The sequence below is a fragment of the Mus caroli genome, unplaced genomic scaffold, assembly GCF_978045245.1.
Source record: "Mus caroli unplaced genomic scaffold, Mus_caroli_1 scaffold_6, whole genome shotgun sequence".
Classification (NCBI taxonomy): Eukaryota; Metazoa; Chordata; class Mammalia; order Rodentia; family Muridae; genus Mus; species Mus caroli.
In genome coordinates, this window is record NW_028227261.1 from 66,806,171 (window position 1) to 66,819,885 (window position 13,715).

The 13,715-nt window shown below is 41.0% G+C and overlaps 1 protein-coding gene across 1 annotated transcript; it reads left to right on the forward strand.

The window, feature by feature from the left end:
* Positions 1-789: 789 nt before the first annotated feature.
* Klhl9 (kelch like family member 9) lies at positions 790-5,016 on the forward strand. Its single transcript, XM_021161008.3, has one exon. It carries the CDS (start codon positions 1,296-1,298, stop codon positions 3,147-3,149), a length of 1,854 nt encoding a protein of 617 aa, XP_021016667.1. The 5' UTR covers positions 790-1,295; the 3' UTR covers positions 3,150-5,016.
* The last annotated feature ends 8,699 nt before the right edge of the window (positions 5,017-13,715 follow it).

Below are 13,715 nucleotides of genomic sequence, written 5' to 3' on the forward strand. Positions count from 1 at the left end.
TTAAAATTTGCCAGTAGCTGAAGAACTGCATGTTAATAAAAAAAATACTTATAAAAGCAAAGTTCAACGCAAGGGAAACGCAAAGGGTAACTATTTGGGAAACATTGACTTGACTATTCTACCAAATATTATCATTATCCAAATCAGGATAACGTTTTGTGTTCAAATCATCTGCGCTTATTACAGAGTCCATGAGATAATGGAGGACAACATTTGTACACTCTGATGAAAACAGTGGACAAAGTAAACTATAACATGCTCAACTACTGGAAAACTGTAACCATTTAAAAATAGTGTTTGGAAAACAAAACCCTGAAAACCGTATTTATGAAGGCATTATCTCTCCTGCCAAATATTAAAAAAAATGTATCATTAGGACCAAAATTTAGTGGCAAGTTAAATGTCATGTGTTTTAAATGTTAAAAACAAACAAACAAAAAACCTTTTACAATCAACATTTTTAATTGAGTTTATTAAATTGAGTATGACGCAAACTGTAAAACTGTTCTTGAAGAAAATAAATAAAACGATACAATGATTTCTTCTGCCAGGCTTCTTATGTTTGAACAAAGGTTGCCTTTCGTTGCTGTTCCGCAAAGACCTTAAGCGTAAATCTTGAAAAGAACGCGCTCTTGGAAAGCAAGCTTAAGCACATGCACGCGCATTCCTGCAAGCTTACATAAGGGCCCCTGCACTGGCCTCGCTGGCCGGCCGGAACCCCGCCCCCAGTCCCGCCCGCGCCCTGCCCCCATCCGCCGCCCCCTTGCCAGCTCAGCCGCGCAAGCGCACTAGCTGTGCAGCCGCTCCTAGCCCGGGGGATCCTGGGATTCTGCCTTTCCGGAAGGTCGGGCTGGCTGTCGGTGCTAGGCCGCCGTTCTAGGCCCAAGTCGGGATTCCAGGCCCTGCTCCAAGCCAAGTCGGTGGCCGCGGCGACACAGCCGGGATCGCATCGCAGAGGACGCAGCCGCAGCTCGCTGAGGTGGCTGAGCCTTGGAGGGCGGCAGCCGGGGTGCGCAGGCCGTGACGGCCCCTCCCCCGCCCTGAGCGCAGCGGCGAAGGACGACAGCCGGGGACCGGAGGAGGTGAAGCGGTCACGTAACTGCCCCGGGTGATGACTCACCCGCTCTCCTGGCAGATTTGAGGTGCGTGCTGCTGCAGGGCGGACGTCGGTGTGCCCCGAGCGGTGCTGCGGCGACCGCTTGCTTGCCCTTGGTTCGGCGGCCCCGGGGTTTCCCGAGAGCGTTCTCTTTGTAACGTCTGCGGCCTGCAGCTCGCTGCGAGCTCCGGCTTCTCCCATGAAGGTGTCTCTCGGTAACGGCGATATGGGCGTCTCTGCCCACCTGCAGCCTTGCAAGGCTGGAACTACGCGGTTTTTTACCAGCAACACGCACAGTTCGGTTGTGTTGCAAGGCTTTGATCAGCTCAGAATAGAGGGCCTACTTTGTGACGTGACGCTGGTACCTGGCGATGGAGAGGAAATCTTCCCGGTTCATAGAGCCATGATGGCGTCTGCCAGTGATTATTTCAAGGCCATGTTCACAGGAGGAATGAAAGAGAAAGATTTGATGTGCATCAAGCTTCATGGGGTGAATAAAGTTGGTCTGAAGAAAATCATTGATTTTATTTATACTGCAAAACTGTCTCTTAATATGGACAATCTTCAGGACACTCTTGAAGCTGCCAGCTTTCTACAGATCTTGCCGGTTTTGGATTTTTGTAAAGTATTTCTTATATCAGGCGTCTCTTTGGATAACTGTGTGGAGGTTGGCCGGATTGCTAACACCTACAATCTTATAGAAGTGGATAAATACGTAAATAATTTCATCCTAAAGAACTTTCCTGCCTTGTTGAATACTGGGGAGTTTCTGAAACTCCCCTTTGAACGGCTTGCCTTTGTGCTTTCCAGCAATAGTCTCAAGCACTGTTCGGAACTTGAGCTCTTCAAGGCAGCCTGCCGCTGGCTGAGGCTGGAAGACCCTCGGATGGACTATGCCGCAAAATTAATGAAGAATATTCGCTTCCCACTGATGACACCACAGGATCTCATCAACTATGTGCAGACAGTAGATTTCATGAGAACCGACAATACCTGTGTGAATTTACTTTTGGAAGCAAGCAATTACCAAATGATGCCATATATGCAGCCGGTGATGCAGTCGGACAGAACTGCCATTCGATCTGATTCTACTCATTTGGTTACCTTAGGGGGAGTTTTGAGACAACAGCTAGTTGTCAGTAAAGAGTTACGAATGTACGACGAAAGGGCGCAGGAGTGGAAGTCGTTGGCGCCCATGGATGCTCCTCGATACCAGCACGGCATTGCTGTTATTGGAAATTTCCTTTATGTAGTTGGTGGCCAGAGTAATTACGATACAAAAGGAAAAACGGCTGTTGATACAGTGTTCAGATTTGATCCTCGTTATAATAAGTGGATGCAGGTGGCATCATTAAACGAAAAGCGCACATTCTTTCACCTGAGTGCCCTCAAAGGACATTTATATGCAGTTGGTGGGCGCAGTGCAGCTGGTGAACTGGCCACAGTAGAATGTTACAACCCAAGAATGAATGAATGGAGCTATGTTGCAAAAATGAGTGAACCCCACTATGGCCATGCTGGAACAGTATATGGGGGTTTAATGTATATTTCCGGAGGAATCACTCATGACACTTTCCAAAATGAGCTCATGTGTTTTGACCCAGATACAGACAAATGGACACAGAAGGCTCCTATGACTACAGTCCGAGGTCTGCATTGCATGTGTACAGTTGGAGACAAGCTGTATGTCATCGGTGGCAACCACTTCAGAGGAACAAGTGATTATGATGATGTCCTAAGCTGCGAATACTATTCGCCAACTCTTGACCAGTGGACACCAATTGCTGCTATGCTGAGAGGTCAGAGTGATGTTGGAGTTGCAGTCTTTGAAAACAAAATCTATGTTGTTGGTGGATATTCTTGGAATAACCGGTGCATGGTAGAAATTGTCCAGAAATACGACCCAGAAAAAGACGAGTGGCATAAAGTTTTTGATCTTCCTGAGTCGCTTGGTGGCATTCGGGCTTGCACTCTCACAGTTTTTCCACCTGAAGAAAACCCTGGGTCACCTTCTAGAGAATCACCTCTTTCAGCACCTTCAGATCATTCTTAGATCCGAGGTGTAATACCTTTTCAGTGTATCATGGGTGGTCTTGTTCGTCCCCTTGTATTGTTTCTCCTTATTGCTACAGTTAATAGACAAAAAGGTAACTTAGACCTTTTTTTTTTTTTTTTGGCTTGATATTATTGTTTAGTAAATGGTTAACAAGTGCATTTTGAAAAGTATTAAATATATTCAGCTGTTTTAACAAGTAAAAAAGATACATAGAAAATTAGATTTTTTTTGTGGTGTTACATGTGTCAAATTATAGATGATCATAGTAAATGTGTAATTATGTCTGTTATACTAAAAATTAAAACATTTGATTTGACTGAAACATTAAATGGAGGTCCCCTGTTCTAACCTAATATAAAGATTGCCAAGGTACAGCTACCTCCCTCTTGGATAGTTTTGGACAATCTGTTGTCTAGGCTATGTGATTAGTCTTAGAATATTTGAAGTTTCTTAGGTAGACAGAAATAGTAACAATATTAACTAGAAGAAACAGGTCAGGATTTGTTCTCTCACTGGAGAAAAAATAATAGGTGTGTACACTAGTCAGATATTCATGCTCACTCAAAAATTTGTGTACACAAACTTTTAGACTTGATAGAAACTTCAACTGTTGTGAAAATGACCTTATATTTTCTTCCAGAAAGCAGCTAATTTTATTTCAATGAGAATTCAATACCAGAGAGTCCGTGTCTAAAGTCTTAAACAGAATTTAGATAGCTAAGGGCTACAACAAACTAAATTGACAGCCAAATTTGTCATTTAATGGAATTTTTTCTTTAAATGAAATTTAATTAGTTTTTCTGTATAGTCTGTAGTTACATGCTTATTTAGTAGAAAGCAAGTTTCAAAGAACTGTTTTTGCCTTTGTTGTTTTTTTTTATCATTAACTTTTACCTGTGAAAATCGGGAGTTAGGAAGGCATAGAAGCATTCTCAACAAAGCTCCAGGATTTTAAGTTTAGTCTCCTGCCTCAGTCACTCTGACATGCCTATTATGTGATTTTGAGTGATTTTTTTTTTTTTTTTGGTGCTGCGGTAGCTGGTAAGCATCCTGTAATGTGTGAGCTGCCTCAAGGCTGTGATCTGAGCAAACAGAGATACACCCTGTTCTGTTTCAAATCAGAAATATGCCTTTTTAGCCTTGACTCAAAAATAGAACCAGCTCAGATTCCCTAAGAAGTCAGCTGGTTTCTTTAAGGCAGTGCTAAAGTAGACCTTCAGTCTTCAATACTGTGGGAATACTTTCGGCCTGAGAATTACATGGGAAAATCTTAAAGGGAACTTATCAGATAAATGGAATTATAGTGTCCCTTGGTAATGAGTGATACTGAATACGTACTTTCCTGGGAAAATTGTTCAACTGAAGGAAAAAAATACATGCATACACACACACACACACACACACACATATATATCTAGTCCTGGGAGAGTGCCAGAGTGCTGTTGACAGTCCCTTAATGTAATTCGGACAAAAGGAAAGGATTTGGCTTCTGAACTTTAGCTTAACTGCCCATAAGTGTTGATTCATTTTAATGCTTTTCATGATTTTTGCATTGACAGAATTTTTATACTTTGTGTGTTTTTTTTTAATGACTGTGTTTTTTTTGTTGTTAACTTCAGACATATTTGATTACTTTTAGAAGGTAGAAATTGCTACTAACTTTGTGTATTGAATAAGTAAGAAATTGCACCCTGATTTTTTTCTTTTATTAATAGCAAGATTGAATACTTGTGTATTTTGAATAGCTACATTTTCCCTTTGGTCAAATGTCAGTGTCCTTTTCCTTGTGATATCTTTTGGAGTTGCTTTGTTTTTCATATCAAGTTAGAGGATCTCTTTATATAATAAAATTACTTAACTGGTATTTTCTTGTATTGCTTTTTTTTTCTTCCTCTCAGGCTCCACTAGTTTTACAAGTGGAGGCTGTTCAGTAGTTTTTGAAACCAAATTTGTCCCTTCTATATTTTGGCCTTTGGATAACTTTACTATGGTTTATTTTATTTTATTTTTTTTATTGGATATTTTACTTATTTACATTTAAAATGTTATCCCCTTTCCTGGTTTCTCCCTCCGCTAACCCCTATCCCCTCCCCCTCCCCCTGCTTCTATGAGGGTGCTTCCCCCACCCACTCAACACTCCAGCCTCACCGCCGCCCTACCATTCCCCTACACTGGGGCATCGAGCCTTTACAGGACCTAGGGCCTCCCCTCCCTTTGATGCCACATGGAATTGATATCTTGCTTTTTCATGCTGGTTCTAACATGCTGAGCTGATATTGCAAGCCTGTTTTCTATGCATGCTTTTCCTTCTTTTGCCAAGAAAGCATTTCTGTGTTCTCAGTACATTTGACATTCTTGGTCTGTAATTAACACACTTCTAGTCCAGGAAAGCACACTTCCATCTGCATCACTCTAAGTCTTAAAGGTACACCTCTCCTGTCATTTTCCAGTGTTCTAAAAAGCTTTTCTTTGTTCTTAGTACATTTGACATTCGTGTTCTGTAATTAACACATACTCCTTCATCAGGTGAGCAGATTGCATACACCTCTCCTGTTACTTTCCAGTGTTGTATAGTTGATGGCTCTCTTGGTAATCATACAAGTAGCTAGCTGGTAGTGTATTACTATGACTAATTAAAACCAGAACTTCTATTAAGATGGAAATTTTTTTTAAGATGGAAATTTTAAGTGACGGAAATAATAAGCATTTATCATTACAAAGCATTTTTAACATTTTAGTTTTTCCCAGTTATTTTTCAACTATTTACAAGCTTTCCTGGTATAAAAGTAAGATTTGCCCTACAAAATGAACAGGAAAATAAAGCATAAAATAAAGATTATTTTTGATTTTACATGCCGGCCATAAACCCTGTGAATAATGAGGTCATCATACATATACATAAAGACATTGGCAAATAGTTTTTAAAGCTGCTAATTCAGCTTTCAAAATCAAACTACGATCACTATGACTTGCCTAGTTTTCATGTGTAGGTACTAAGAAATACTATGCATGAAGTTTATCTCTTACCAAATGCATCTCATTATGAAAAGCAGATTCTTTTGGAGGTGGTGGAGAAGGTTTATAATCCCAAGACTTGGGGAGTGGAAGCAGGGGATTATGCATTTAAGGCCAGTCTAGGCTCTATAGGGAGAACCTGTTAGAAAACAAAAAGATAAATTGCATTTTTGTGCTGATAAATGCAGATTTGAATTTTTCTTTCCTTCTTTCTAGTGTAGTTTATACATTGGTCATCTTAAAAGTTTTTCTGGCTTATCATAATTGAAAGTACTTTTTCTTAGGAAAAACATTTTTACATATGACAAAGTATCCTTTGCTCAACTAAAGTCTATGGACAGACTCTGTGGGTATGTTTACATCTGTAATATTCATGTTTCTTCTTATCTTGGAGCTTGTTGAGTTTTCATTTTAGGACTGGAAAGATGGCTTAGCACTTAAGATATGTTTGCGCCAGGCAGTAGTGGCTCACGCCTTTAATCCCAGAATTTAGGAGGCAGAGGCAGGTAGATTTCTTAGTTCGAGGCCAGCCTGATCTACAGAGTGAGTTCCAGGACAGCCAGGACTACACAGAGGAACCCTGTCTCAAAAATTAAATAAATAAATAAATAAATAAATAAATAAATAAAATCTGTTTGCTTTTGCAGAGGACCTGGGTTCAATTCCCAGCATCCATATGGTGGTTCCTAGAGGAACCCTGTCTCAAAAATTAAATAAATAAATAAATAAATAAATAAATAAATAAATAAATAAAATCTGTTTGCTTTTGCAGAGGACCTGGGTTCAATTCCCAGCATCCATATGGTGGTTCCTAACTATTCATAAGTAACTGTAGTTTGATCTTTTGCCTTCTGACTTCTGTGGGCACCAGACAAGCACATAGTACACATACATACATGCATACATACATACATTCAGGCAAAATAAGTCTAAAAGTACTGTATGCATTGGGTTGTGAGGAGGTGTCTTAAAACTGCTTTACACAGAGAAGCAGTCATTTAAGTAGGCAGTCGTGACCAGTGGCATTTTATAATTTGTGTGTGTGTGTATGTGGGGGGTTGTCCACGTGTATGTGTGTACACATGTATATATGAGTTATGGTGTCTGTGCATGTGTGTATATGGCTTTATATGGGTGTGTAGGTTCATGTGTATACATGTGTGTGGAGGCTAGAGGCTGAAGCAGGGTGTCTTCCACAGTTGCTTTTCTACCTTGTTTTATTTTAAGACAGTATCTCTTACTGAATCTTCAACTCATCACTTCAGCTAGACTGGCTGACCAGAAAGCATTGGGCATCCTCCTGTCTCCATCTCTACAGCACTGGGTTATATGCTTATGTGGCAAGCAGTTACTGAGACATCTCTTCAGTCCCACCCAGCAGTTTAGTTGAGGTTTTTAATTTAGTTTAGTCAATATTTCAAACAGGTTGTTTGAAAATGTTGTGTCCATGTAGTATATAATTTACACTTCTCTATACTGATATTTGCCTAATCCCAAAATTTCATCACTGTAAGTAAACCTGGTAAAACTTAATTATTAAACATAAAACTTAACCCCATGTATGACCAGGTGACACAGTCACGAGTAGCCTGAGCCTCTTGGGATTTGTTACTGTCTACTTGTCTTAAGGAAACCTATAAATATAATCTTGTCTTTGGAACAGGGCAGGTTCCTGATTTGGCATGGAATTGTGCATGTCTCATGCTTGCCAGCCAGGGCTCAGAGCCAAGCCATGCCTAAGAGTTTAGAAGTAACTGGAGAGCTACACCTTCAATATAAGACTGACTCCACTGCCCTGGGGGGATGCAGCTGCTTCGTGGGATTCTCACACAACACGTCTAAGACTTTCAGACTTGGTATTTGTCCAAGTTCTAGATGACCTCAGCACTTCTCTTAGTGGAGTAAAAAATCAGTGTACTCAAGATGGCAGATGTCCAGTTCCATTCCAATAGGATGTGTTCATCCAAGGCCCACTGCTGAAGTACAAACCCACCCGAGTGCTAATCTATCCCTTAAATTCTTTTTGTTTTGTTTTGTTTTTTTTGTTTTTTGTTTTTTGTTTTTCGAGACAGGGTCTCTCCGTGTAGCCCTGGCTGTCCTGGAACTCTGTAGACCAGGCTGGTCCCGAACTCAGAAATCCGCCTGCCTCTGCCTCCCAAATGCTGGGATTAAAGGCGTGCGCCACCACTGCTCAGCTGTCCCTTAAATTCTAGATGTCCCTTAAAAACTTAGATGTTCGATCCTAGATGTCATTTTTGTACTTCTAAAGTTGTACAGAAGTACACACACCTTTTCTCTTTATATTCCCCTTTGGAGCTACTACTCTAGATTTGAGTTTATCTACTCTTTTAAAGAGAGACTCTTGTAAGCAAGAAGCATGTGTTCATGGTTTCTGATACAGTCTACAGAAAACAGTGCCATAGGAGGGAAACCAAATCATAAATCATACAGTTGTCTTCACACTATCTAAAAAGGCACTGACTGCATTTAAATGACAGACAGCACACTTGGCAAGGAGCACTTATGAGTAAGAGACGTGATGATGATTGCCCTCAGGGAACAGGAGGACATGACTATGACTAAACACTAGAGTACTCAGTGGAGTTTGGTGCTTACTGTTAATAAAGAGAGGAAGTGTGTTTTCTATGTATAAGACCGTTTTGTTCTCAGCAGGCATAATTTGACCTCTCTTAGGATGCCCTTTATTACTTTTCACAAATCGCTTTTGTCTAAAATTGTTAGTACTTTATTGAGGAAGAGCGGAGATTCACCATTGTCGGGTTTCTGATTCTCCTTCCCTTTTCAGTTGGTTGTTGGCTTTCTACATATTACAGAAAGACTTTAGTGTATGTAGTTTATTTTGGGGGGGGGTTGTTTTGTTTTGTTTAGTTTTTTTAAGACAGTGTTTCTCTGTGTAGCCCTGGCTATCCTAGAATTCATTCTATAGACCAGGCTGGCCTTGAACTCAAATTCACCTGCCTCTGCCTCCCAAGTGCTGAGATCATAGGTGTGGACCCCCACCATCACTGCCTGGCACACACACACATTTCAGAGTTTAAATGTGTGTGTATGTGTATATGAGGGTATACGGGTTCATTTACTCCTCAGGGTGTGTGTGCCAATGAAGGGATAGAGGTTGGCATCATCTGTCTTCCTCTATTGTTCCTGCCATTTTTAAGACAGGGTGTTCACTAAACCTCAGGCTGACTAGCCAACAAGCCCCAAGGACCTTCCTGTTGCCCTCCTGTGCCAGCACAGGACATCCAAATATGTCCCACAGTACCTGGCCCTTACTTACATGGTGCTGGGGTCTTCATGCTTGTGCAGCAAGCATTTTACATACTGAACCAATTTCATAGCCCTTGTTCAGAGCTTTTATCATGAATTTTATCAAATCTTTTTTTTCCTGTATCTTTTGGGGTGACCATGATTTTTATCTCCCACCCTAATATAAGATACACTTATTTGTTACAATGCTGAACTTTCTATTTCTAGAATGAAACCAAGACAACTTTTATACTAGTCATGATCCATTTGAGAATGGAAAGGCAGAAGAGGAATGGATCTTTTTTACACATACTTCCCACCCCTGCAAATGCATTCCCTCTGCCCCCCATCATGCTTTCTTCTTTAATATGTCCTGATGTCAGCCATTGGCCCAAGCTTTCTTCTTTAATATGTCCTGATATCAGCTGTTGGGCCCAGTTCACCAACACAAATGAGTAGAATTGGCAAGGAGCAAAATTGTCCAGGCTATTATTGATCAGACACACCAAACACCAGTGGGCAAGCTACGTAATGCAGTCTTTTGCTGTCTTGTTTCTCCTGCTCTATTGAGCTGGCCTTTTCCCTCTTGTCTTTGGACAGTTTTCTCTTCCCTTCTATTAGGTGAGGAGGTTTTGATGCAAATGCAAGATGGCTTGGACCATCTGCCCTTCTCTTCTGACCAGGAACCCAGACTTACAAAGCCAACACAAAACACTGGATAAAGCCAGCTCCTGGATAAGGATCTCAAAGAGACCACTGGACCTAAGAACCACATACAGGGCCCTTACCAAATAAAGCTATCACCCCAGGACTTCACCATCTCATCACAGCCCACATACTCCTCTTTAAGAAGCCCCTACCAGTGTCAGCAAAATCTTGCTGGCATATGCAATAGTGTCTGGGTTTGGTGGTTGTTTATGGGATGGATCCCCGGGTGGGGCAGTCTCTGGATGGTCCTTCCTTCTATCTCAGCTCCGAACTTTGTCTCTGTAACTCCTTCCATGCTAGTGTCTGGCAAATACAGAAGTGGATGCTCACAGTCATCTACTGGATGGAACACAGGGCCCCCAATGAAGGAGCTAGAGAAAGTACCCAAGGAGTTAAAGTGGTCTGCAACCCTATAGGAGGAACAACAATATGAACTAACCAGTACCCCTAGAGCTCGTGTCTCTAGATGCATATGTAGCAGAAGATGGCCTAAGTGGCCATCAGTGGGAGAAGAGGCCCTTGTTCTTGCAAAGATCATATGCCCCAGTACAGGGGAATGCCAAGGCCAGGAAGTGGGAGTGGGTGGGTTGGGGAGCAGGGCGGGAGGGGAGGGTATTGGGAACTTTCCGGATAGCATTTGAAATGTAAATGAAGAAAATTAATAATATAATAAAAAGCTCTTACCCCAGCCCAGCCTTGTGACTTCACTGACCCCCTGCTGTGAGGTCAGTGATACCCCGCTTCTCACCCCAAGCTGCCCTAATAAACCTGCCTTTATGTTATAAATTCAACTTACTTGGATTTATTAGGTTGGTGGGGAAGTCATTCGCATACCATGCACCTTTTTTTTTTTTTTGGTTTTTCGAGACAGGGTTTCTCTGTGTAGCCCTGGCTGTCCTGGAACTCACTTTGTAGACTAGGCTGGCCTTGAACTCAGAAATCTACCTGCCTCTGCCTTCCAAGTGCTGGGATTAAAGGCGTGTGCCACCAAGGCGTGTGCTGGAAGTCTTTAGATATAAGTCAAAAGGAATATGAAGGCTTTAAATGAATCATTTCTAATATGCACCCAAAAATACATAAGTATTCTACAAACATGCAAGCTTATAAAAACTGAAGAGAAAAACTTAGGATGTAACATGAAGGCAATTTAGTACTATATTCCAGAAGCTGTAGAGAGCTTTTCAGTGAAGAAGAAGAAAAGGAGCTGAAGGGAGTCTGTCAAAATTTAGGCAGAACACTCCTGGAATTCATGGATCAGGTTAGAATCAACTCTAATTCTTCTGGCAGGAAGTGTCTCCAGAGAGAAGGGAAGGGCTGAGTGCTCAAAGCGGGCTGAGCTCTAGATGACAGAAGCCCCTGTGCTCTTCATTGTTCTCTTTTCTGAATGGGATAATAGACCTTTACATTGCTTTACATACTCATATCTCCAGTGACTTCTTATGCTGGGAATATGTTGGGACCTGAAAGATCAAGAAAACGAGGGTATTCTTCTTGGAATAAAATAAGGATTGATTTAAAAAAAATTGTATTTTATGTGTACACCGACTTTGCCTGTATCAATATATGCACAATATGTGTGTGTCCCCCTGGAGCCCATGGAAGCCAGTAGAGGACATCAGATCCTCTGGAATTGGAGTTATAGATGGTTGTGAGCCACTAAGTGGGTGCTGGGAATTGAACCCAGGTCCTTTGGAAGAACAGCCAATGCTATTCTTAACCATTTCTCCAGCCTCAAGAATTGTTTCTTAAGTGCTGACAATTATGTCTGACATATGGTTGATTAACATATCATACGACAGTGCCATTTCTTTACTAGTATTATCTTTACTGTCTGAAAATATTATGGTGAAGAGCTATTCTTTGAAATTAGTATTTCCTGTGAGTCAATACAGAAATGATACTGATTTCCAAGCTTAGCAGTTTATTAGGGGAGAACTTGATATAATTAACACTTGTCAGCAGAGAGTGTGTCTGGTTTTTTGCTGTATAGATTCTTTTGGTGTTGGACAGCATGGCTTCCTTGAAGCTCTGTGAAGGTCAGATTTAGCAAGGCTGAAAAGAGCTAGGCAGTGACTGCTTTGCAGCCTCTGTGCTTGGTTCCTAGAGCTCTGGCCCTTTGGCTATCTTGCTTCTGCTCTATCTCTACTCTCCATCTTGCTGGAGACTGGCTGGTTACACTTTTTCACTGTTTGCCAGTGGGATGTCACTTCCCTTGGCTCTTTTTTCATTACATTTAGACACACTTTTGTTTTCTTCTTGTCCTCAATCATTGGGGTGCAGAAATGTTTTGCTTTCTATAAAGAGGGCAATGAGAAACAAGAATGTCTGCCACCTACATGTTGAATAAGGCTACTGTCCAGCTAGCTATTTATCTTGTTATATCTGGATCCCATTATTGACATGCAGCATTAACACCACTTTTCTATTATTTATTAAAGTTAACTAGGAATTGATTGCTGAAAATTCTTGAGGAATGTGAATTCTAATGCAAGTTAAAAAAAATTCAATGAGATCTCTCTATTGAGTATGATCACTGGGAATAATATTTCTTCCATGTGATAGGAGATTGGTTGTGTGGGACTGAAAATAATCTGGGCTATTATAATGATTGATAGGCCTCTAAAGCTCAACTCTAACACAGTCTTACTATTTTTTTTTAAAAATGTGTTTTACATCTTCTTGTATATCCTGTGAGAACCATTGACACTGAATTCATAGAACATAAATAAAATGTATACAAGATTAATGCTAAAATGACAGACAATAGAAGACTGAGATTTTCCAGTTTTGGATTTTTGTCTCTCTCCTCACATGCATTGGCCTACCATTGGATAATTTGTATATATTCCTTATGCTTAACATGAATACTGAGTGTGCTGTGATTCTATGAACTAAACACATAGTTTGCACTTTATTAATCTTTTTTTCTTTCTTTTTTTTTTTTTTTTTTTTTTTCTCTGTGTAGCCTTGGCTGTCCTGGAACTCACTCTGTAGACCAGGCTGGCCTCGAACTCAGAAATCCACCTGCCTCTTCCTCCCAAGTGCTAGGATTAAAGGTGTGCACCATCACTGCCCAGCTACATGGGGCAGAGTGTTTAATGAGCAAGTATGAAGATCTGAGTTCAGATCTTTAGCACCCACGTAAGAGCCAGGAACACTGATGCATATTGATAGCCTGGAGCTTATAGGAAGAATAGTGGCATGGTGTTCTGAATGGGAAGTCCTTCATAGGTTCTGCCATTTGGATACTTGGTTTCCAGTTGTTGGTGCATACTATGTAGAACATGTGTCCTTGTTGAAGAAGATATGCCACTGGAGCCAGGATTTGAGAGTTTAAAAACTCAAACCATTTGGAATTTGCTTTTCTCTGCTATGGGCTTGTGGTTCAAGATAAAAGCCCTCAGCTTCCTGCTCCTGCAGCCACATCTTTGCTCTACCATCAAGGACACTAGCCCTCTGAAACCATAAGCTCAAAGAAACTTTTTCTTCTATAAATTTTCTTGGTTATGGTGTTTTCTTACAGCCCTAGAAATGTAGCCAATACTTCTAGTACCAACTTCTGTATTAGTTATC